Source organism: Myotis daubentonii, chromosome 1, assembly GCF_963259705.1.
Source record: "Myotis daubentonii chromosome 1, mMyoDau2.1, whole genome shotgun sequence".
Taxonomy (NCBI): domain Eukaryota; kingdom Metazoa; phylum Chordata; class Mammalia; order Chiroptera; family Vespertilionidae; genus Myotis; species Myotis daubentonii.
In genome coordinates this window covers 230,786,507-230,809,906 of record NC_081840.1, presented here as the reverse complement: position 1 = coordinate 230,809,906, position 23,400 = coordinate 230,786,507, and the positions used below count along the sequence as shown (strand labels likewise).

General features: G+C 58.8%; 1 protein-coding gene across 3 annotated transcripts in view; it reads right to left on the bottom strand.

The window, feature by feature from the left end:
• Positions 1-244: 244 nt before the first annotated feature.
• The window catches only part of EVC (EvC ciliary complex subunit 1), a 43,908-nt gene continuing 20,752 nt past the window's right edge, over positions 245-23,400 (bottom strand). For 2 of the 3 annotated variants that reach the window (XM_059675958.1, XM_059675967.1), the window contains 12 exons: positions 22,731-22,879; positions 22,108-22,206; positions 13,849-14,061; positions 10,937-11,046; positions 9,795-10,005; positions 8,830-9,036; positions 7,073-7,217; positions 4,948-5,059; positions 2,882-3,008; positions 1,533-1,626; positions 643-754; positions 245-528 (listed from right to left, as the gene is read on the bottom strand). In XM_059675958.1, coding sequence (XP_059531941.1) covers positions 447-528; positions 643-754; positions 1,533-1,626; positions 2,882-3,008; positions 4,948-5,059; positions 7,073-7,217; positions 8,830-9,036; positions 9,795-10,005; positions 10,937-11,046; positions 13,849-14,061; positions 22,108-22,206; positions 22,731-22,879 — 1,661 coding nt within the window. In that variant the 3' untranslated portion in view covers positions 245-446. Of the gene's footprint in view, positions 529-642; positions 755-1,532; positions 1,627-2,881; positions 3,009-3,196; positions 3,350-4,947; positions 5,060-7,072; positions 7,218-8,829; positions 9,037-9,794; positions 10,006-10,936; positions 11,047-13,848; positions 14,062-22,107; positions 22,207-22,730; positions 22,880-23,400 lie in introns of those variants that run through there. The other variant, XM_059675976.1, reaches the window with a different exon arrangement.

Here is a 23,400-nt window from a genome sequence, read left to right as displayed (position 1 = left end):
AGAGAGAGTCCGGGATGGAGGGGAGGAGAAAGCCTCCTCCCAGGAAACAGCAGCCACGCCCGGCCTCCCACAGAGCCTCCGAGAGAGAGAGAGAGAGAGAGAGAGAGAGAGAGAGAGAGAGAGAGAGAGAGAGAGAGAGAGAGCCTGCCTCACGCGGGGCAGGCAGGTGCCGGCAGCAGGACCCCGGGTGGGAGGCACAGAGCACCTCGGACGAAGCCACAGAGACACACACCCGCAGGCGGCATCCAGCCCTGGGCGTCTCATTGTCCGAGCAACAGGGTCTGAAACACGCACTGTTTCAGGCACATGAGCATCCATCTCCACCCCCCACACCAGGCCTGTGAGCACGGGGAGCCCCCCAGATGGGGGGTCCCTTCTTAGTCTCACAAGGCAGGGGCGGGGCAGGCACTCGGATCTCAGGTTCCGCCCCACGGACAGGCCTTGGACTACAAGTTGCTCCTTCTCTTCAGCAGCTTCCTGGGGTCCTCCCCGGCACCAGCGTCGCCCTCCTGCTGGCTGGGCCTTGGGCTGCGTGAAGCATGGGAGAGAGGCCGCGTCAGGGCTGATGTGCGTCTGGCCAGGCCAACGCACACAGTAGGTGGTCCACGAGCATCCGGGCACTAAGCCGGGGACCCTGTGTACCTGAGCGATCCTGAGGGGTGCTCCCCGGAGGCAGGCTCGTCGTTGCTGGGCTCCCCCAGGTCCCCTCGGTCCCGGGGCACCGGCTTCTTCCGTTTGGTCCTTAGGGGCTTCTCTGTGAAGACACAGGACCCGGGCGGGGCTGTGACCCAGGTGTGGCTGTGACCCGGGCAGGGTGTGACCCGGGCAGGATGTGACCCGGGCAGGGCTGTGACCTGGGTGTGGCTGTGACCCGGGCAGGGTGTGACCCGGGCAGGCTGTGATCTGGGTGGGGCTGTGACCCAGGCACGTGCAGCCTCGGCCTCGCTCCCGCCAGCCTGATCTGAGTCTCTCGGGGCCAGGATGCACTCGGGACTCAGTGTCTCACACCCGCTTACCGGGTAAGGGAACGGGCTACATGCCCTCCCGAGCCGCACAGCCTGCCGTGGCAGAGTCGGGATTTGAACTCGGGGCCACCAGGCTCCCTCTGTTTCTCCAGCCGCCGGCTGGTGGGAAGGCCCCGAAGCAGCAGGACCCCGAGCACAGCCCGGACCCAGACGGTATTTTAAGAAGCCGTGTCTGTCCACACGCCTTCCCCGCACGCTCCCGTCAGCGGGCTGCCACTGCCGGTGACCCTACTGACTTGTCTCCAGCAGGGGAGGAGCTAATCATCCCCATTTTACAGATGGGGAAACAGAGTCAGAGCTCGGACGCAGCTGGTGAGCAGCCGGCCCCGGAAGGGGAATCACTGACCCATGGAGAGCAAGGGGCCCCCGGGTGTCCTCACGGAGGCTGCTCATGTACAGATATGACACACAGGCCCAGAGAGGGCACGTACGGTTCCCAAGGCCACACCGCCAGGTGTGGGAGACATGGGACTGGACCCCCTCTTCCCAGCCTCGCCCACGCCTCACCTGGCAGGCCCCGCTTACTCAAAGACGGTTTGCTTTCGGCAAGGGGCACCCGGGCCAAGGCCGCCAGCTCGGCGATGAAGCTCTGCTCTGCTTCCTGAATGCAAGGCGAGAGGATCAGCAGGGCCTCCTCCCCATCCCTCCGCCAGGCGGGGAAGCACCAGGGAGGCCAGGAGCAGGGCAGAGGCACCTGGGGGAGGGAGCTGACATGAGCCAGCTCCTGCCAGGTAGTCGTCCCTCCTCCCTCACACCAGCCATGCGCCCCATTCTACAGGTGGGAACACTGAGGTGAGGGGCGCTCAGGGAGGGCCACGGAGGCGGCAGCGGCTGGTCCAGGATCTCACCCGCTTCTGCCTGACTCCAGTCTGTTTGTGACGCCAGCCCCGTGGTTTAACCACACAGACCTGGGCTCCGCGACTTCCTGACTGTGCGACCCTGGCTGTGACTCAACCTCTGGGAGCCTCAGTTTCCCCATCTGTAGCTGGGATCCCATCAGGAACCTCCTCCTCGGCTGGAGGGCGACATCAGGTGGCACAGGTGGCTCAGCCGGGGATGCCACCACTCACCCTCTGTTACTGAGCGCCCTCTCCATCCTCATCGCTGTCATCGCCATCACCGCCATCACTGCCGCTCTGGTGGCCTGTGCTCTGCTGGGCCCAACACGCTCACAGCTGCCTCCAATATATGACTTCCTTTAAAGCAGTGGTTCTCAACCTTCCTAATGCCGCGACCCTTTAATACAGCTCCTCATGTGGTGGTGACCCCCAATCTCATTGTTACACATTGAACATAATGAAAGCATAGTGTTTTCCGATGGTCTTAGGCGACCCCTGTGAAAGGGTCGCTCGACCCCCAAAGGGGTCGAGACCCACAGGTTGAGAACCGCTGCTTTAAAGGCAGCCGATTCACTTTCTGGCCGCAATTCACAATCACACGCCAATGAGGTTTTTCTGTGCTGAGACGCCCACGTTCCAGCACAAGCGCTGAGCTTCTGGGATGTTCTACGTCAAGGAAAAGCCTCAGTCCCCAGCAACACTGCCTAAAGGACCGATCAGCCCTGACAGGAGCAGCCCACGTGCTGGCCGACCCCGCCAGGGAGACGCTCCCTGCCCAGGACCAGCCTGGTGGGCCGGGTGCTGCAGACTCGCGGGACCCCAGGCTCACAGAGGCTCCGCGAGGCGGATGCGGCATCAGCGGTGAGAGTCAGCCGGGGCCGAGGCGTCCGGAGCGAGCGGGGCGGGCGTCCCCTCACCAAGGCCCCATCGCTGACCTTCGATGGCAGGGCCAGTCCTTGCTGTGGCCACCCCGCTAAGCCCTGCCCGCACCGCCCAGGCCCGCTTCCAAACTTGTACCTGCAGCTGCGTCTCCAGCTGGGCTTCCAGGAGGTCCAGGCCCCGCGCCCTCTGCTGCCACGTGTCCAGGCGGCTGCGCTGGTGGGCCGTGAACTGGGCCAGGAACCGTTTCTGCTGCGCCCGCATCCTGGCAGAGGGAACGGCCGTCAGCGCTGCCCGAGCGCCAGGAGCATCAGGCCCAGCACCAACCTCCCCGCGGCCCGCTGCGTCCTGCAGGCCCGTGACCCACGGCAGCAAGAGGAGAACGGCCGCGATCTGCGGCCACACGAGGGCCCCTCGCCCACAGGCTGGCTCACCACGACAGCGATTCACTCTGGGTGTTACGGAATCTTTCGGGCACATTTGTACTGAGTGGCTTGGTGACATCAGCCAGACAAAGGTCAGAAAAGTTGGGGACAGGAGAAGCTCAGAAGGGCAGGGTGTCCCTGGGGTCCTACAGCGGCAGAGTGGCTGAGCAGCAGGTGACGTCTTCATGTGAGAAAACGATCTTAGCCCGGGTGGGGGCGCGCTCCTTGTTAACACTGCAGGATCGCCCTGGCCCCGCCCCCCGCCCCCCGCCCCCCGCCCCCCAGGAACAGGAAGCCCCTTGAAGCCGAGTCCCTCCGAGTGGAGCACAAAGCTGGCCGAAAGCAGGTCCCCGACCCGAGAAGTCGCCCCCCACCCCCCACCCTTTCAGGCACTGAGACCTCCCCTGGCTGTGTGAACTCCCTCCCTTCCTTGGCCCATGGTCCTCTGGCCTCTGCAACCCCATCACCTGCTTCCAGGCTTACTCTCTGCCCCCTTCTCTGTCCTTTGTGTCTGATTTGCTGAATTTCTAGACTTAAAGGCAGAAGCCGCCTTCTGCATTGCAGGCAGCAGCCGCCTTCTGCATTGCAGGCAGCAACCCAGGAAGTGCACCGAGGCACAAAATGCCACCTGGCTTTTGCTTCATGCTCTTTTCTTTCTACTTGCCTGGCAAACTCCTATTCATCCTACAAGACCCCGTCATCCGTTCACCCATCCTGCATGGACCCACCCATCCACTCCTTTGTTCCTTCATAAAAGCATCTCGGGGCTGCCAGGATCTGTGCTGGGTTTTGAAGATGCAGGCGTGAGTGAGACTCACAGCCCCTGCCTTCCCGGAGCCCCCCCTTAAGCTGGGGGGCGCAGGATCGCTATGGAACACCTGGCTGTGATACCCAGAGGTCAGTGCTCCGGCCTCAGTTGCCCTGGAAACCCTCCTTCTCGCAGGTGGTGCTGGCTGTGCTCCCGTGGGGGTCGGTCACACAGTGTCCCCACAGGCGTCCACGCCACAATCCCTGGAACCCGTGAAGAGGTTATGCCACGTGGGGGTTGGCGGTCCTGATGAGGGCATGACTGTGGGATTCAGAGAGGACCTGGGCTACAGGTGCCTCAATCAGCGGGGCCCTTAAAGCAGAGGTCTCTCCAGCTGGAGCCAGAGACCAGGGGGAACAAGGCAGGGCGTCCCAGGTGTGGCCGGGACCTGCTGCCCCGGATGTGGGGGCCACGTGCGGGGAACAGAGAGAGGCCGCTAGGCGGTCAGGGGACCCCCACTCAGCCACAAGGAAACAGGACCTCGTTCTCCAAGGCAGGGCCGCTGCCTGGAGCACCCGCCCGGAGCCCGCAATCAGGGCCCGGCCCGCCCTCACCTGATGTGGCCACGTGGGTCTCGGGAAGTAGCAGCAGCACCCAGGCGCCTGACCCGCGGAAGCGTGAGTCATCAGCTACCCGTGGGGTCTGTGTGGGCCCCTGTGAGGCAGCAGCTGAGACCCCGGCTGCCTGGCTTCCTGCTCCCTCACTGCGCTTCCTGGGGGCACCGCCCATAAACCCACCTCCCAATCCTCAAGCCCCGGCCGGCTTCTGGAGGACCCCAAGGTATGAGGGAGAAGGGGGGGTGCTGTGTCAGGGCTGTGGGCTCGACCTAGAACTAGGAACGCAGCCAGGGCCACCCTGACGGCGCGTGCCCTGTGCCAGGCCCTGGCCAGGCCCCCGTGGACAGGAGATGCCTGCAGGCCACGGGGAGAAGCATGATGTGCGGGCCGAGCGTGCCCGAAGCAGCGCCTCACCTCTGGTGGACGCCTTGGGGCGCTTCATGAGTTCCACCTGCCTCCTTGCCCTCCAACAGAGGGTCGTCGAGTCCCTGCTTTTTCCGCAGCTTATAACTGTCCCTTCTCTCACCTAGAACGGTAACACACAGCGATCATGAATGTGTTGGAGGCACTGACTCTGTGCCAGGTCAGGGCGGGTGCTGGCGGAGCACCAGTGACACGACCCCCCTGCTCCACCCCCCCCCCAGGAGGGCTTGGGGGATGGATGCCCTGGCTTCCGTCACATAATGGCAGCCCCGCGGGAAAGCAACCACGCTCTCCCTCCGACCTCTCAGGCCTGAGTCCCTGTACCAGGCGGAAGGGGAGGCAGAAGAATGATTTCACACCGAGAGGCCACCACACGGCCACAACCCACCCCAGAAAGGAGAAGGGGCTCGACATGCAGAGCTGTGGGCATGCAGACAGCATTCCCCTTCAGGCATGGGTGCTTTCCAAGGATCTGGGGAGTCTGGCCTCTGAGTTTGAGGTACATGGGACTGCGCGTCTACACAGACGCACACTGACTCAGCTGCCACACCTGCCTAACTAGCTGCCATGTCTAACTAGTTGTTGCACCTAACTAGCTGTGCCTAACTAGCTGCCACATCTAACTAACTAGCTGCCATGCCTAACTAGTTGTGCCTAACTAGCTGCCACGTCTAACTAGCTGCCATGCCTAACTAGCTGCCCCTAACTAGCTGCCATGCCTAGCTAGCTGCTTCACTTCCCTAGTTGTTAGTTTAGCTGCCACACTTAACTAGCCACCATACCTGCCTCGCTGTGGGTTGTCCAATAGGCCACCTTCCTGGCTGGACCTGAGCTTCTAGCCCAGCGGTCGGCAAACTCATTAGTCAACAGAGCCAGATATCAACAGTGCAACGATTGAAATTTCTTTTGAGAGCCAAATTTTTTAAACTTAAACTATATAGGTAGGTACATTGTTATTAACTTAATTAGGGTCCTCCTAAGGCTTAGGAAGAGCGACACTCAAGGGGCCAAAGAGCCGCATGTGGCTCGCGAGCCGTTTGCCGACCACGGCTCTAGCCCTTAAAGGGAGGTTTACCTGCGTGACCTCCAGGGCTATGGCACTCTGCGAGTTTTAAATAGAAAGGAATTTGCGGAATGAAGGAAACGGTGACGTTAATGTGGCCGATAAAGCTCAGTGGCACTGTTTCCAGTCGCCGACAGGGCAATCCCCACATTAGGGCTGGGCATCAGGGAAGCGGGAAGTCCGAGCCGAGGGGAAGCATGGAGGGCTGACGGATCCCTCGTCCCACAGATGGGGAAACTGAGGCCGCGAAAGGGGAAGTGAGCTCCCCGGTCCTGAGTGTCCCAGTCCCGGCCATCCCCCACCGGGCGAGACCCACCCTGACTCTGGAAAACCCCGGTGAAGGGTCCGCGGGGCCGGCACGTTTCTGGGTTTGTCCCAGGTTTTATTTGAATCCAGGGTTCAAATTCCCAGGATAAGGGGGGACAGGCCAGCTGAGCTGGTTGAGAGAAATCATATCACAGGAGCCTGCCTCCGACTGCTGCCACGCGTTCAGCGGGGACCCGTTCCGACTCTGCCCGTGGACAAGCCGAGCGCAGCCCTCAGAGCGCGCAGGCCTGCCCCGAGGCCCTGGTGCAGGGAGGGACGTTACAGTAGCGGCTTTTGTCTGTGATTACGCTGGTCTTGGGGACACGTCCATGCCGCTACCCACTCACCACTTACGAAAGCCCCCGGGGAAAACTCCCTGGTCTTGGGCACAGTGTAGGGAACACTGGCCTGTTCTCACTCGGCCCCTGTCACAGCTCGGGTTGAGGACGTGTCCATCTCTCTGGCCACCAGGAAGCCAGAGCCAAACCATGTCGCCACTCGGGGGGTCTGGTGACACAGGTCCCAGGTACAGAGCCCACCCCACTCCACCTCACTGCTCTTGTCCCGATCCATCTGCTTCAACGTGCTGCATGCATACGTTTCTCTCAGTGCCTTCTAAAACAGGCTTTTAGGGACGAGCAGGGGACACATACGGAAACGAAATATTGAAGAGATCAGATTTCCAAACGTGAAATTTGAGCACTCCGAGCTCTCCAGCTCCCGGCGGCGGGGCTCCCAGGCGCGTACCCTGCAGGGTCTCCAGGTGCTCCAGCCTGCGCTCTGCGTGGTCCCGCATGGCCCTCCCAGCCTGCTGGTCGTACGCCTGCACCAGCCGACCGACGCCCGCGCTGGTCACGTACACGCTCTCCACGGCCGCCTCCAGCAGCGTCCTCTGTGGGAGGAGGGGAAGGACTGAGCAGGTCACACGCGGTCCCCACCTCCCCGGCCCTGGCCCTCCTCCTCCGCCCACTCCCAACCTGGACTGTGCAGGGAGCGGGCAGAGTGCGTGGTTGGTTTAAACCAGTTGATAACATGGAGTGGGGCAAAAGTAGGTTTTCAGTCGTTCGTACAGAAAATATACAATAACTAGAGGCCCGGTGCATAGATTCGTGCGCCGGTGGGGTCCCTCGGCCTGGCCTGCGCCCTCTCGCAATCCAGGACCCCTTGGGGGATGTAGTAGTGCGGGAAGTGCCAGGTGGCCAGGGAGGAGCCTGAGCCCGGGCCAGGCTCTGCGGGCGCTGCGCTGTTCCTGCTCCTCCCAGCCCCGCTGTGCCTGCAGCCGCTGCTTGGTAGCGCTGCCACGGAGGCGGGAGAGGTGCTCGCCAGCCGTGAGCCCGGCGTCTGGCACCTGTCGGTCAGCTGAGCGGTGCTCCAGCGGTGGGAGCCCACTGACCACCAGGAGGCAGCTCCTGGGTTGAGCACCTGCCCCCTGGTGGTCAGTGCTCGTCATAGCGACCAGTCGACTTGTTCGGTCATTTGGTCGCTTAGGGTTTTATATATATAGATTGCCTAGTTGGTGTGGCTCAGTGGTTGAGCGTTGAGTGTTGACCTATGAACCAGGAGGTCACGGTTCAATTCCTGGTCAGGGCACATGCCTGGGTTGCGGGCTTGATCCCCAGTGAGGGGTGTGCAGGAGGCAGCTGGTCAATGACTCTTATCATTGATATTTCTCTCTCTCTCCCCCTCTCCCTTCCTCTTGGAAATCAATAAATATATATATAAAAAATGTATTTAAAGCAAAACAAAACAATCCTTAAAAAGAAAGAAAATACATAATAATTAGTAAATGATTAACACAAGAATGAACTCCATGTTTCACGGACTCGCATCTGTAAGCCTACTCTTGCCCACCCTGTGTTATTTTCCGTGGTCAGGGATGGTCTCAGGCTGGTGTATGACCCTGGCCAATGAGCTGCACCATTAGGGACAGTCTGCTGGGGTGGGGCTTCCCTTTCCAGCGGGAGTAGAGACTTGGCCGTCTTCCTCCCCCTTCCTGGGATGCAGATGTGATGTCGGAGGATCGGTGGCCGTTCTGAGACCATGAGGCAACAAACTAACGCTAAGAATGCGGATCAGAAAGCAAGAGCCTGGGCCTTGGTGCCATGCAGGGCCTCTGAGCCAGGCCTGCCCGCCTCCACATGGCTCGTTATGTGGGATGAGTGGCCCGTTTATTGGAGTCATTTCAGTAGGACTTGGTGACCTGAGTTATATGCATTCCTCAGTGATACACCTTCTGACCCAAAGCACGAAGGAGAGGAAATGCTGAGATGCCTGTGGCTGGAGACGTGATGGCTGGGTGCCCGGTCCACCAGGGTTACTGGTTACCATCCTTCCACTGAAAATAATGGACACCCTCTGCAAGGCCATAGCTCCCGGGGGGGGGACAGCAGGTGCAGCGCCCAGGAGGCCGCTCTGTCCAAGTCCGTCCCCTCGTCTGCCCCTGCCTCCCCCCACCCCCCATCCTTCTTGCCCTCGCGTTTCCCAGGGATGGGGTTGGCACGCACCTTGAAGTCCTCCCGGTCCTTGGTCCGGCTCCTGGTGGCGGCGGTCCGCGCGTGCCCCAGCAGCGCCTGCCCCACAGCCCGCTCCGTGTGCTGCTGCAGGAGCCGGCCCACCTCCTGCGCCTCGGCCAGGAGCTGCTGCTGCAACTGCAGCCGCGTGAGCTGCGCCTCCTCCTCCAGCCGGCCGGTCTCCTCCAGCACGCGGGCCTCCTGGAAGGACGGGGCAGCCAGGAGGGTTGGGGAAGGGAGGGAGAAGGGCCAGAAAGTGGGGGCCCCAGCACAATGGACGAGCGAGGTGTCTGCTGAAGGTACCTTCAACCCAAGGCATTTAGTGAGCATCAACTGCACGCCCAGTGCCATCACATACACAAGCACTTCCTCATTCTTCCTGAACACCGTGAGCCTGAACGTTAGGCGTGATCAGGACACAGAGGCTCAGAGATGTTAAGTAACTTTCTAAAAGTCACACAGCAGATCCGAGTCTGGGAGGAATCTGGGACATCACCGAAGCCACAGCAGGGCATATATGGGCCCTTGGGGACGGCTTTCCTCGTGGGAACACGAGTCAGAGAAGGAGGCGAGGGGAGTCAGAGGCAGAGCAGCCTGCTTCCCACAGAGCCTCCGGGGCAGTGAGAGTGAGCGTGGCCCTCACCAACGGGCCAGAAAATGCCGGCTGCTCCCATAGCTCAGCCCTGTAACTTACACGTTCTTCCTTCCGATTGTTAACCCCTTCAGATGACAGGGCCCCCTTTTCCCAGGGATGACTGTGCCCATCTGCGCTCTGATTTCAAATGCACTTTCAGTACAATTCTCATCCTAGCATGCACTGGAGCCTTTGGGCAGCCCCCGGACAGGGAGGCCATCACCCACCCCCCTCCCCACCCCGGGACCACGGGGAGGCAGGGCTGGGTCCTGGCTACCATGCCGGAGCCTGGCTGGGACGGGCTAGGGCCGCGCAGCAGTCTCACCAGGGCTCCGAGCAGCTGCCACTGATGCTCGTCCAGGCACTGGGAGGAGCCCTGCTCCAGGGCGTGCTGCTCGCGCAGCTCCTGCAGCAGGCGCTTCTTCCCCGACAGCCGCATCTGCGCCAGCGCGGCCACGGCGTGGCCACGGAGAGCCAGCCTCCGGAGGGCGGAGCGCAGGAGCAGCTCGTGCCCCTGCAGGAGGCACCGTGCAGACCTGCGGGGAGAGCGGGTGGGGCGGGGTCAGTGCTCTTGGCTTCTCTGCCTGGGGTGGTTACTCTTACGTGTCAGCTGCTCACACATGCTCTGGGGCAGCGGTTCTCAACCTGTGGGTCGCGACCCCTTTGGCGGTCGAACGACCCTTTCACAGCGGTCGCCTAAGACCATCCTGCATATCAGATATTTACATGGCGATTCATCACAGTAGCAACATGACAGTGATGGAGTAGCAATGAAAATAATTTTATGGTTGGGTCACCACATGAGGAACTGTATTTAAAGGGCCGGAAGGGTGAGAACCACTGCTCTGGGGCTTCTGGGTGGATCAATGTTGACATGGTAGACAAGGATAGCAGACTGCCCTTCCTCATGGGGTGGGCCCTGCCTAATCAGTGAGTGCTTGAAGAGAGAAGAGGCCGACCCCCCCATAAACAAGAGGGAATGCCCGTCGGCCCGCCTTGAGCTGGGACACCTTTCCCCGCCTTGGGGCTCAGACTGAGAGACCGGCTCTTCCTGGGTCTCGAGCCGGCGGCTTTCTGACGGGCTGACCCCACCGGCTCTCCTGGTTCTAGACCTTCAGACTCGGACGGGGATGCGCATGGGCTCTCCAGAGTCTCCAGGTTGCCAACCAGCAGATACTGCAACCTCTCGGCTGCTCTCTCCTCTCCTCTGTCTCTACAGGTATAGATGCATCGATAGACACATAGATAGCTAAACACACACACACACACACACACACACACACACACACACACCCCTCGTTGGCCCTGTTTCTCTGGAGAACCCTAATACACTGAGCTACCAACAAATGTCCCAATAGTTACACCTCTCTGTGAGAGGTGGGCATCCATGTGCCCACCTCACGGGTGAGGACTGGTGTGGGTGTCACACTGGAGACAAGGCCTGGCCCTTCAGGAAGCCGTACTCACTCTTCACTGAGGCCCCCGAGCCGGCCCAGCACGCAGTGGATGGCGCTCTCGTGGTCGTCCCGCAGGTGTGTCTGCAGCACAGTGGACAGGGCGTGCTCCTCCATCCACACCTGGACACCAGAGAGAGGGACACGGTCACCTCGAGCTCCTCTCATCCATCACTGCTTTGCTGGAACCTGCCTTTTAGTTCTTGTTTAAAATACATCTCCCCTGATTTCATGATCATTTTCTCTTATAGTTCCTTCTAAAGACTTACATGTTTTCCTATTTGCATGGTAAAGCATCTAATACGAATTTCCTACGGCGTGAGGAAGGGATCTGGTTTCCTGTGGATGGACAGATACCGATTGTGCCAGCACCCTTTGTTAGCGGTTATCTTCCTATGACCGGCGGTCGTGCCACCTTGGATCTCGTAGTTTCCAGAGGTGCGTAGTTTCCATAGATACATGCGCCTCCTTCTATGCTCTTGTAGTCTGTGGTCTGTTCGTTTCTGTATCACACCACTTGCTTTTCAGCTGCCACTCACAGCAAGCCTCAGGCTGCCAGGGCAGGGCCTCCCATGTTCTCGTGCACAAAACTATTAGCTACGCTTGGTTGTTCTTCCTTTCCCATGGATTCTAGCAAGTTTTGGAAAAACAGCTTTTTTTCCCTGGGTTTTCTTGTCGTTTGATTGGATTACATCTGTGTACACTCCTGTGAGGTCCAAGGCCACAGAGCTAGTGAGTGGGGCAGGGACTGAATTTAGGCCCGTCTTTGTCCAAAGCCCAGTCCTGTCTGGCCCTGCCCTGCTCCTCCCCGACTAGTCTGTGCCACCAGGACGCGCCCAGGCAGACGGACTTACAGCCGGGGTCTCAGGCCTGACCGAGACCTTCACTTTTCCAGCATCTGTGGTTGCTCAAGGGGCGCTCCCCTCAGCTGCCTGAAGAGGGCGCCCGCTGCACACAGAACTCGGGTAGAACAGGCCTACACCAAGCACCGCAGCCAGAGTTCGTTCTGGGCATTGTGACTTGTAACACTTAAACCTAATGTCACAAAATCGCATTGCGTCTCATCTCCTGTTACGGACAGTCTCTGGCTCTGCTAGCGAGGCGTCTACAGGAACAAATTGCCCGGGAAACCAGGACACAGAAAACTCTAGTCTTGCGTCTCTGAAAGGTAAACTGGCTTTGTCCCTAGAGCCTATGGGGTCTTTGGTGTGAGTTTTGAGGATGCAGACACCACCAGCCACAGGACCAAGGTCACCAACCAGGGGTGCCTGCACTGTCCCTCCGACCTTCGACGTTACCCCAGGCTCAGGGGTGTGACACTGGGAGGCAGCCAGCTGCTCAGGGGCCAGGTGCTGCCCTGGGGGCTGTGCGGGCCAGTCAGTGGTTTCAGAGAAGTTTACTCTGTCTCAGACTTTCACTGACTCAGGAGAGAGGGGAAGGGAACCAACAGAGCGTGCCCAGGACTGCTTGACAGCCCTCCTAGTCCCAGGTGGTTCCCAGGGGAGCGGGCTCTACGCAGACACTGGGGTGCTGGGGAGGGCAAGGCAGCAAAGACCTGAAGCGGGACGACTGAGGCAGGACCGTGCCCAGCGAGCCAGAGCCGCCAAGGAGAGGCGGGCACGGAGCGAGCCGGGAGAGGATGAGGAGGGCGGAGGGTGACCGGGCCCCGACCCCGGGTCCTGGCGGGGCCTGGTGGCGCCTCTGGCTTTTACGCTCCATGAAAGGAGAAGCCGTGGGGGGTTCTGAGCAGAGGGGTGACACGATGCGACGTGGTGTCTTGTCCAGTCGAAGGTGCAGCGATGCCAAGATGCACCGTCACTTTGGGTCTCACTAAGGGAGAAACCGCTGCCAATTACAGGAGGCTGCTTCTCCATTCCCGGGGGGGGGAGGGGGGGTTAAGATACATTTTAAATGGGTTGGGGACGTTTAAACGTATTTAAAATATATATATTTAAGATCTTAACAATGAGTGGCCTATAGTATTTTAAATGTATTCTGGCTGGGGGTCGAGAATAGGCCACGGACTAGGGTGGCCGCGGGGAGACCGGGGGGCCACCCTTCAGTGACAAGAGGTGGCTCTGCCCAGGGTGCTCAGCATGCAGGCGATGGGAGGGGGCGACCGTCTGGGATGGAGTGAAGGTGGAATGTACAGCATTCCCCGCCAGCTGGATGCAGGGCGTGAGAGGAGGCGCCAACCACGCGCACATCATCTCACAGCTCTGGGGGTCAGAGCTCACTGGTCTCCCTGGGCTAACGTCAAGGTCTGGCTCCTGGGGCGGCTCCCGGGGAGACCCTGTCCTGGCCTCCTCCAGCGTCCGGAGCCCCGCATCCCTCGGCTCCTGGCCTCACCACGCCAGCTTCTGCTCCGGCACAGTCTCCCTCTGCCTCCTCCCCACCTCCCTCCTATAAGGCCCCTCGTGATGGCACTGGGCCCACCCAGAGAAGCCACAAGGAGCTCCAAATCTCAAGATCCGTAACGGCATCTGCAAAGGCCCATGTGCCCCGTGAGGTGACAGATTCTGGGTTAGGACGTGGGCATCTCTGGGGGCCATTATTCTACCGCCGGCATATGGATGAGGTTTCAATGGTGAAACAGACTCACCGGACAGCAGGTGTCCCGTGAGTGCAGCCCCACCCCACCCCCGCCCAAGGCCCTGGGAGCCACCTTTTGCGTTCGTCTCTCTCTAAAGAACGGGTTTTGCCGCTCTTTCTCGCTGGATCGGCTGAAGGGATCGACCGCTGACTTCCTGTCCTGGGCAGGAGCGCTTTGCAATCTTCCCCGACCCCCCTGAGGGCTGAGGTGAAAGGCTGGCCACCAGGATCCTGGTCAAGCCCCCAGCAGGACCCCGGGAGGTGCTCAGGGAACAACTTGTTCTTCCTAAGTTTCAAAAAGAGCGACTCTGGGCCACTCCACAGGCGCCGTACCTGCTGCTCGCGCTCCAGGAGGTCCTGGGACAGCCTCCACTGCTGTCGGCGGAAGCGATCCGCGTTCCCCAGCTGCAGGGCGGCGTCCTCCCGGGCCTCCCGCCTCACGGAGTCGCACTCCGCCCGCGAGAGGCCCGTCATGTCGGGGAGCGTCTGCAGGAACAGGACGTCCACAAGCGTCTGGAACGTTCCCATGGTGCTGCAGTACAGCTCCTGCAACCGAGAGCCACATGGCGGGGTTCCCGTCAGACCACAGGTCGTCCAGGGAGCCTGAGTACAAGGCTGGACTCCGAAGAGTGGATGCTTTCTGTGCTCATGACGGCCAGAGCCACGCTTCACACGTTAAGCAAGGAGCTGGGAGTGACACTGCTTAGTTTAAACGAACCAGTTAGGATTTTCAGAATTGAAGAATGCGGTCCAATTTTATTAACCTTACTAGAGGCCCGTTGCACAAAAATTCGTGTAAGAGTAGGCCTTCCTTCCCCAAGCTGCCGGCACCGGCTTTCCTCTGGCACCTGGGACCTGGGCTGGCTTTGTCTGGGCTGGGCCCCAGCTTTGTCAGGAAGGACGTCCAGAATGACATCCAGAAGACGTCTGGTCTATCAGGTCTAATTAGCATATTGCCCTTTTATTAGTATAGATAGTGATGAATAAGGTTAATGGCAACTAGAAGCAGCTAAAGAGAGAGTTAGTATGCTGGAAGACAGATCAGGAGGAAATCCACAACAAAGTAAGGAGAGACTAGTGCTGGGAAATATGGAGAAGATAAAAGCACGGAAGACGCAATGAGAAAACCCAACATATTTTTTATTTTGTCCTCACCCAAGGATTTTTTCCCCCCATTGCTTTTCAGAGAGCGAGTAGCAGGGAGGGAGGAAGGGAGAGAGAGAGAGATAAACATCAATGAGAGACTCATCGACTGGCTGCCTTCCACACATGCCCGATGAGGGGTGGGGAGTGAACCCGCAACCCAGTGCATGCTCTTGACCAGAATATGCACTTAATGGCATTGCCCACATCAATGCATCAATGCAATCTGACACATGAACAGTATAGAGCAGACAAATATCATGATGACTATGTGACTACTAGTAGATGAGGAAAAAACGTTTTACAAAATTCAGTGCGTGGCATACGCCCTAACAACTGAGGACACTGGGCAGGGCAAAAATCTAACATTTTTCATTGGAGTCTCAAAAGAAAGGAAGGGAGAGCCCAGGGAGAAGCAATATTTGATGTGATGATGGCTTAGACATTTCCCAAAACTGATGGAAGAAATTTACAGCCGAGAAAACGAAGGCTTCATCTGCACAGTAAAAGGGCGGTTCCATAAATTGCACAAGTTTACATAGGAGGCCCTGGCACCTAGGATCTTAGCACATTTTTTCGAAAATGAATGAATGAGTGTATAACCAGAATCTGGTAAACATAGGGTCACTTTCTGGTACATTAATTGTAGATAAAATGGTCTTTAAGAAAAAAAAAAGGGGGGTGACTGGAAATAAAGGGGTTTACTTCATAATGCTAAAAGATCTAACTCAACAGAAAGATGTGAAAATCTAAATTTGTATGCACTTAATGGCATTACCCACATCAATGCATCAATGCAATTTGACACATTAACCGTATACCTGGTAGAGGAGAAAAATATCATGATGACTATGTGACTAGATGAGGAAAAAACATTTTACAAAAGTTAATTTCCATGCATAAGAAACACCCTTAGCAAAACAGAAATGAAAGGAAACTTCTTTAATCTGAAAAAAAAACCCAAAACACTATAGCAAAATTATACCTAAGGGTGGAAACTGTAAAATAATATTAAAAGAATTAAATAAGACTGAAATAAATGTAAGGAAATACCATGTTTCTGGATTGGAAGGTTGACATTGTAAAGATGTTAATTCTAACCAAAATATCCATAAATTACTAATGCTGATCAAATTGGTGGCTATATCAATAACTATGGAGAATATAGATTGAACCTATATATGTTCTTTTTAAAAAAATCCTCACCCAAGGACATGCTTAGAGAGAAAGGGAAAGACAGAGAGAGAGAGAGAGAGAGAGAGAGAGAGAGAGAGAGAGAGAGAAACATCAATGTGAGAACCCACAACCTGGGTATGGAATCAAACCAGCAACATTATGGTGCACAGGACGAGGCTCAACCAACTGAGCCACTCCAGCCAGGCTACATATATTCTTTCACCCAACAATTCCGCTCCTTGGTCTCTGCCCAAGAGAAATGCATGTACAAGCATTTCAAACAACTTCTACAGGAAAGTTTATATCAGCATAAAGTATAACAGTCTAAACTAAGAAGCCATACAAATGCCCATCAACAGTAGAACAGGTAAATGGTGATGTATTTATACCATGGGATAATAAAGACCAACGAGGAAGAATGAACTGCTACATGCAACACGGATGAATCTCCTAAGCATAAAGCTGAGTGAAAGCAGCCTGGCACACAAGAGCATGTGTCACATGATTCCATCTATATATATAAAAGGCCAATATCCAAATTTTCCACTCGGGAGTTTGACCGTGAGTTCGATTGCTTGCTATGACATGCGCTGACCACCAGGGGGTGGCGTGGAACATGGGGGGTGGGGGGCAACCAGCAGTTGCGGGCACTGAGAGAGTGAGGGAAGGAGGAGGCGGGGAGGCAGGGAGGTGAGGCCTAGGCGCCTGACCCTGCATGAATTTCGTGCACCAGGCCTCTAGTTTATAGAAAAGCAAGGACCTGATGTTCGTCAAATAAGCCAGATATGGGTCCTGTGAGCAAGGAGGATCCTGGGATTGAGGGGGTGTGAGGGGGCTTCCAGGGTCCTTGCCATGATCTTTCTTCATCTGGGTGATGGTTACAGAGATGGTTTTTAATAACCATCTGCTAGTCCATACGTCTGTGCTGCCCACGTGTTTATGGGTGTTTCAATTCACAGCAAAGAAGGGTTGAAACCATGGGACTGGTTTACATTTCCCTCCAGCCTCTGCCGGCCCAGCTTTCTGCCGGGAGACAGGTTTTTAAATCGGTCCTCCTGCCTTGGACGCTGTGATCGCACAGCAGTGGCTGGGACACACCTTTCTCTTTCTCCTTCGTGACTGTCAAGCCACAGAAATACGGTGTTTAAAACTCAAGAAAAGGCGAACTCTGTACAAGCGCCACGGTCCGCGAGCCCAGGCTCTTTCTAATGAGACCGCGCTGGGTCCTGCCTGCTCCTGTGGCCACTTCCTCCGCCTCTGTCACCGGCTCCGACAGCCCACATCCCCGTGGCCCCTTCACGCCGTTTCATCTGGGAGACACTGATCGATGCTGCGCCCGGAACAGAACCGAACTGACTCGTGGTGCTCCCCTGTGCGTGTGCGGGTCAGGGCAGCCGGGGGGGCGGGGGGGTGTACCTGGTGGGGAGAGAGGCCGGCCCCAGGCCTCAGCCCTGCACTCTCCCTCAGACAGAGGCCCAGGGAGCCAGGCGAGGGCAGGAGTTCCCTCTGACTTCGGGCCTTCACTCCTGTCCGTGTCCCCTCTGCAGCCTGGCGCCTGGGGAGCAATGCTGGGGCGGGGGGAGTGCTCGCACCTGCGCCTGCAGAGGACTGTGAGGACAGCACCTGCTCTGGGGGCCGACTGCAATGATGACACACAGCACCTGGCACAGGGCCGGCTTTCTGCCCCGAGAGAGGGGAGCACCCTCCTGTCCTATGGGGTTGGGGCCAGTCATGTGACCTGTGTCAGCCCATCAAATGAGGTGGTGTGCTGTGGGCTAGAGTGCAGGCCAGACCTCCACCTCTGCGGTGGGAGACATCCCCGGGCAGCCCACGGCCTCGGGAGGACATGAGGCAGGTGGAGCACGCTGTGTCCATCAAGCCTGGCCCAGGTCGGCCGCCTCCGGCCAGTGCAGACCGCAAGCACACGTCACTGTCGCTTCCAGCACTGGGTTCCGAGGCGTCTCGCTGCACGACATTACGTGGTCATGGTTACGTGACCTCCACCACAGCAGGGGCGGGGCCCTCGCAGCTGAGGGACAAAGGTGGCTTATGCTCACAGCTCAGAGGCTCACTCTGCAAACGTCTCTCGAGCCCTTGCTATGGGCTCCGTGCCAGGAACATGGCAGTGACAGGCAGACGTGGACCCGGACCTCAGGGAGTGCACAGCCCAGCGGGGGACAGGGGTCACTATGACAAGTGCGATGGACGCGAGGGTGGCAGCCCTAGGGACACACCAGGGAATCTGGTCTGAGGAAGTGACGTTTAACTGAGACAAGAATGAGAACAAGCAAAACGGAGGGAAGGGAGGGGACCGGGTTTCAGGCAGTGAGAAAGCATGCGCAAAGGCACTGGGGTAGGAGGGACGGGCATCTCGGCAGAACAGAGGGATGTCTGGAAGGAAACAAGCAAGGGATGTGACCCCAGATACGTGGTGGGTGGGCCAGGTCATGTGGGCCTGGTGGGCCACAATAGGGGAGCTTACGGGCCAGGCTGGGCAGGTCTCTGGGTCAGACGGGGTGGGTCTCGTGGGTCAGGCCATATGGGAGCATCTCAGACCAGCCTGGGTGGTCATCACGGACCAGGTGAGGGGTGTTAGCTCAGCCTGGGGGCTACGGGTGGCATTTTGGGTGGTAAGTGGGTTCATCCATGTGCTCAGTCTACACGGAGGGCAGCTAAGAATTCCTGGGTGAGAGAGGTCGGGCGATACGGACAGGGCCGCACGATGGGTACACAGCCAGCAAGGGCCACACTGCTCTGCTCTGTCTGCTTCCCAAGCAACTCTTCTCTACTTGGCAAATTTGCGCCTCTTTGCAGGGAGGTCAGCTGGTTGGGAAAATGACTAAAAGGGAGGAGGGGCTATAACCACTTAGCATGCAGGACCATGAAGGCACTGGCGAGTCTTACTTCTGCAAATAAAACATAAATTAACGGCTCCCGTGGCTTTACGTCACAACAAAGAGCCACGGGGGTTCCCTTTGCCGGCTGCCACGGCGGTAGACCTGTACGTGCCAGTCTGTATTTCTCAGACTCCGTGCCCTTGGAGACGACCTGTCACCCTTTAACTTTGCTAAAGGACCAGGCAAACTGACTCACGCCCTACCGCCCCACAGACACCTCCTTCCAGGGACACGGACCACAGGGTGCCACGCGTCTACCATTCGCTCCTCCAGACCTACCTCAGATAGACTACGGCCCAGGAAACCATTGCTCTGGCATTTCCCCCAAACCCAATTTCTTTTACTCTTTGGAAACCTAGTGCTTCCTATCTCGTTAGGCAAAATAAGGTCTCCCCAAGTCGCCCATGTCCGAGCCCCCGGAATAAGCCGCCTTCCAGGGTCCAAGACAGTGGTTCTCAACCTTGGCTGCACCTTCGAATCACCTGGGAATCTTTTAAAAATCCTGATTTCTGGGCCTCATCCTCCGGAAATTCTGTTTCTTTGTTACTAATGTTGTGGCCTCACCCCATAACACAGAAACAGAATTTCCGGAGGATGAGGCCCAGGAATCAGGATTTTTTAAAAAAAGATTCCCAGGTGATTCGAAGGTGCAGCCAAGGTTGAGAACCACTGGCCCAAGAGCTTCTGCAGACACACGTTAGGGACTGAGACGGGAAGAGACCCAGGTGAGCCCAGTGTAAGCACAAGGGCCCGTCCGGGTGAGAGGGAGGCAGGGAGTCAGGGTGAGCGGAGACGGGATGGTGGGAACCAGGTCTCAGGCTCTGGCACGGAGGAGCGGCCACGAGCCCAGGGATGTGGGCGCCCCCAGCAGCCGGGAAAGTCAAGGGAACGGATTCTCCCTCGGGGCCTCCAGCAGGAACCCAGCCCACGGGCACCTTCCTTTTGGCCAGTGACGCCCCCTCGGACGTCCGACCTCCAGGACTGCAAGGTAATAACCGCGTTGTCTTTAGCCACGGAGTTTGTGTTAATCTCTCATCGGACACGACCACGCCGCCTTCAGAATGCCAGAATTCCAGTTGCGCGCTCATTCCTCGATTCCCTCGTTTGTTTATTCATCCGTTTTGCCTGCGCCTCTCCCTTCTCTTGCTCACCAGGCCACTTCTCCCTCCTCCTTGAATGCTATGAGCCCCAGGCCTGAAGCCCAGGCTCCCAGCTGAGTTTCCTGAAACAAAACACCTTAACCTTTCACCGCTGGGCAGCCAAGAACCGACCTTGTTGAGAGAGAGGCCCGTTTGCCCCGGTTCCTGCGAGGGGACCTCCCCGTTCTTGGAATGTCCTCCCGGATACGAGGGTCTCAGGTTACGGGGGAGCCTGGGCCCCGTCAGGGAGCCTGGGACAGTGATGTGATCAGGGTGGGGCCTGGGGCCGCGTGCTATCAGCCCATCCCGCAGAGGGCCCGGGGGTTAAGGCCGGCCACACTGGCGGCCAACCACGTCTGTGTGACTGCGTCCCAATAGAACTGGACGCCGAGCTCGGGAGCCTCCGTGTGGGCAGTGGCCGGTGTGTGATGTCAACAGCGCTGTCAGGAGGCCAGTGCTGCCCACGCCCCCTGAGAGGGCGCTGGAGGCCTCTGCCTGGGACCTCTGGCTGACCTGGGTCTGTAGCTCCTGCTGCAACCACCCGCCGTGGGAACAGCTGCAGCGAGTCCTTTAGAGCAGCGGGCGCCAGCCACCCTTTCGGACTTGGGGACCACCAGCGGGCGCCACCCTTTCGGACTCAGGGACCACTGGCGGGTGCCTGCTGCTCTAGAGAACTGAAGAGCTGAGGGTGGTCTTGGGGACTGCGTTTGGTGTCAGTGAGGCATCTTGTGGGGACTATGTTTTTGTTTCATCCTCACCTGAGCATAGTTTTTCCATTGCTTTTCAGAAGGAGTGGAAGGGAGTGGGGAGGGAGGGAGAGGGGAAAGAGATGTCACTGTGAGACTCAACTGGTTACCTCCGCGAGGAGTGACCCTGCAACCCGTGTACGCGCCCTTGACCGAGAATCGAACCTGAGACGCTTCGGGGGTGGGGGCACATCACCCATGTCTACTGTCTCTGTGTTCTCTGAGGACGGTTCATTTCTCTCATTTCTGCCCCGACTCCTGGTGAGAACCGAGGCCATGAAGCCGGAGTGTGGCGGGTCTGTTTCACCACCCTCCCCGGACGGAGCCTTTCAAGAGACACCGGAGCAGGATGGGCAGCAAGCAGGCCCGTGTGGCACTCGGCTCTGCGCCTGTCCCCACGGGCGGGTGGCACTGGGCTGGGCTCAGAGACCTCTCTATGAGCCACGCGACCTGGGATTTAGCGGCATCCGCGTCAGCCAAGCTGGGACCTTACTGTTTGTTTACAGGTCAGGAGACAGCGGGCATTTAGAAAAATGCTGCTCTCTGCAGCCTGAGAACGCGACGTGGTCGTCAGTTTATCTCACAGCCCCGTGCCTCACAGCCCCGTGCCCACCATATCATGTTGGGTGCCTCACAGCCCCTGTGCCCACCATATCATGTTGGGTGCCTCACAGCCCCTGTGCCCACCATATCATGTTGGGTGCCTCACAGCCCCTGTGCCCACCATATCATGTTGGGTGCCTCACAGCCCCTGTGCCCACCATATCATGGTGGGTGCCTCACAGCCCCTGTGCCCACCATATCATGTTGGGTGCCTCACAGCCCCTGTGCCCACCATATCATGGTGGGTGCCTCACCCAAAGAAAAGGTCTGGGAAAGAACCTGCCAGGCTGCAGGACGAGGTACCTTGTGAGCATATCCTGTGCACGTGAGCTCTCCCGTGCACCCGCGCCCTCCCGTGCACACGCGCCCTCCCGTGCACCCGCGCCCTCCCGTGCACACGCGCCCTCCCCTGCACGCGCGCCCTCCCGTGCACGCGCGCCCTCCCGTGCACCCGCGCCCTCCCGTGCACGCGCGCCCTCCCGTGCACCCGCGCCCTCCCGTGCACCCGCGCCCTCCTAGACAGAGAGGACGAGAACACTTATCACACTGTATGACGCTCACTCTGTGCCCACAGCACCTCTGTGCTCTGCCTGTGGAAGCTTATTTACACCGCCGGACAGTCCTGTGAAGAAAGCTCACTACCCCATCTTCACGGAGGAGACTGAGATGCTGGCCACCAAAACAGACCCGGCCCCAGCTCTCTCTCCATGATGCCTCCCCGTCTCCCTGCTCCCAGCGCTGCCCCCTGCAGGCCACTGTCTGCACAGGCCTCGGAAAGCAAGGCCAGTCACTTTCGGCCTTTGGGGCCGGGGCCCAGGAGGATGTGCGGTCCTCACGCACACTCAGATCCTGAGGGCTCTCAGCCCGGCCCGCCTGGGGGCCACGTACCTGGCAGAGCGCCGCCACGGCCTCGGCGGCCCTGAAGTTCTCCTCTTCCTCCAGGTCACTGCGCGTCACCCTCTGCCGCTCCAGGACCCCGTGAAAAGCCTGAGAGTAAATGCAGGAGCTGAATCGGACAGAAAAATGCACAAGCCCCCCCACGCCACCCCCCAAAAATGCACAGTTCTCTCCACCTGCCCCCAACTCTCAGATCAAAAGGGCATTCATCCTTGGTTTATATCTGAGAAAAGTAAGGCACGTGGTCACAGGGCTTCTGTGGCTTGCAAGCTGAGGCCACGGCAGGGACCAGCGAGCCTGGACCCAGGAAAGCCATGGATTGAGCTTTGGTCCAGCCAGAAGGCGGAGGTGCTGGGGGCCGCCCTGCCTGCTCTCTCCTGGACACAGGCCACCCGGACAGCGTCCTCTGACTTAGTGCTGCAGGCCCTGCCCAGGCCTGGGAGACTGGCCCCGCGGAGCCCTGGTCACCGGTGTGCAGACCGGGAGCGGGGGATGCAGGCACAGAGGCCTCGGTCACTGGGCGGACCCACGGGAGGCCGAGGAGCGCCCCCGCCTGCTGGAGGCCGGTGACAGGGCCTGAGCCGCGCCAGGCCAGCTGGGTCGCGCAGGGTCACCTGGAGGAGCTCCTCGGGGTTGGCGGTCAGCTGCGCCTCCGCCAGGAAGGCCCTCCGTTCCTCCTCCTGGGCCCGCGTGAGCTGCGCCGTGCCCTCCGCCTGGCGAGCCCGCGACGCCTGGACCAGCTCTTGGCCTCGCTGCACAAACTCTGAAAGTGGAATAAGCCAGGACCTTACAGGCGGCTCTCCCGGCAGAACCTCCCTGGCTTCTTCTGCCAGCACCAAGAGGGGCGCCACTGAGGGGCGAACCCCAGTTTATTTCAGTTTCATTATTCGGGCACACGTGCTCCAAAGGCGTCAGGAGCTCAAGGCCCACATCAGAGACGGCGGGCGGGAGGAAGCGGGGAGAGAGGCCTTCGAAGAGATGGGAGCGCGCGCTCTCCGCCACGTCCTGCCAAAAGTGTGCCCTCCCCGGGAACCAAATCTGGGCACACTGAGTTGGACTTCCAGCTTCCAGAACAAATGCCTGCTGTTCCGGGGCCCGTGTGCAGCATCTTGTCACCGTGGCCCGAGCTAAGACACCCGGAGACTCCCCGGTCCTACAGGATCCAGGCCAGTGTGGGGGTCAGAGCCTGCTGGGGGACTCGCTAGGCACACAGATGCCCTACAGACGTCCCGACGAGACCCGAGGGGCCCCGGCACACTCAGCCTTGGGTCAGCACCAACGGGC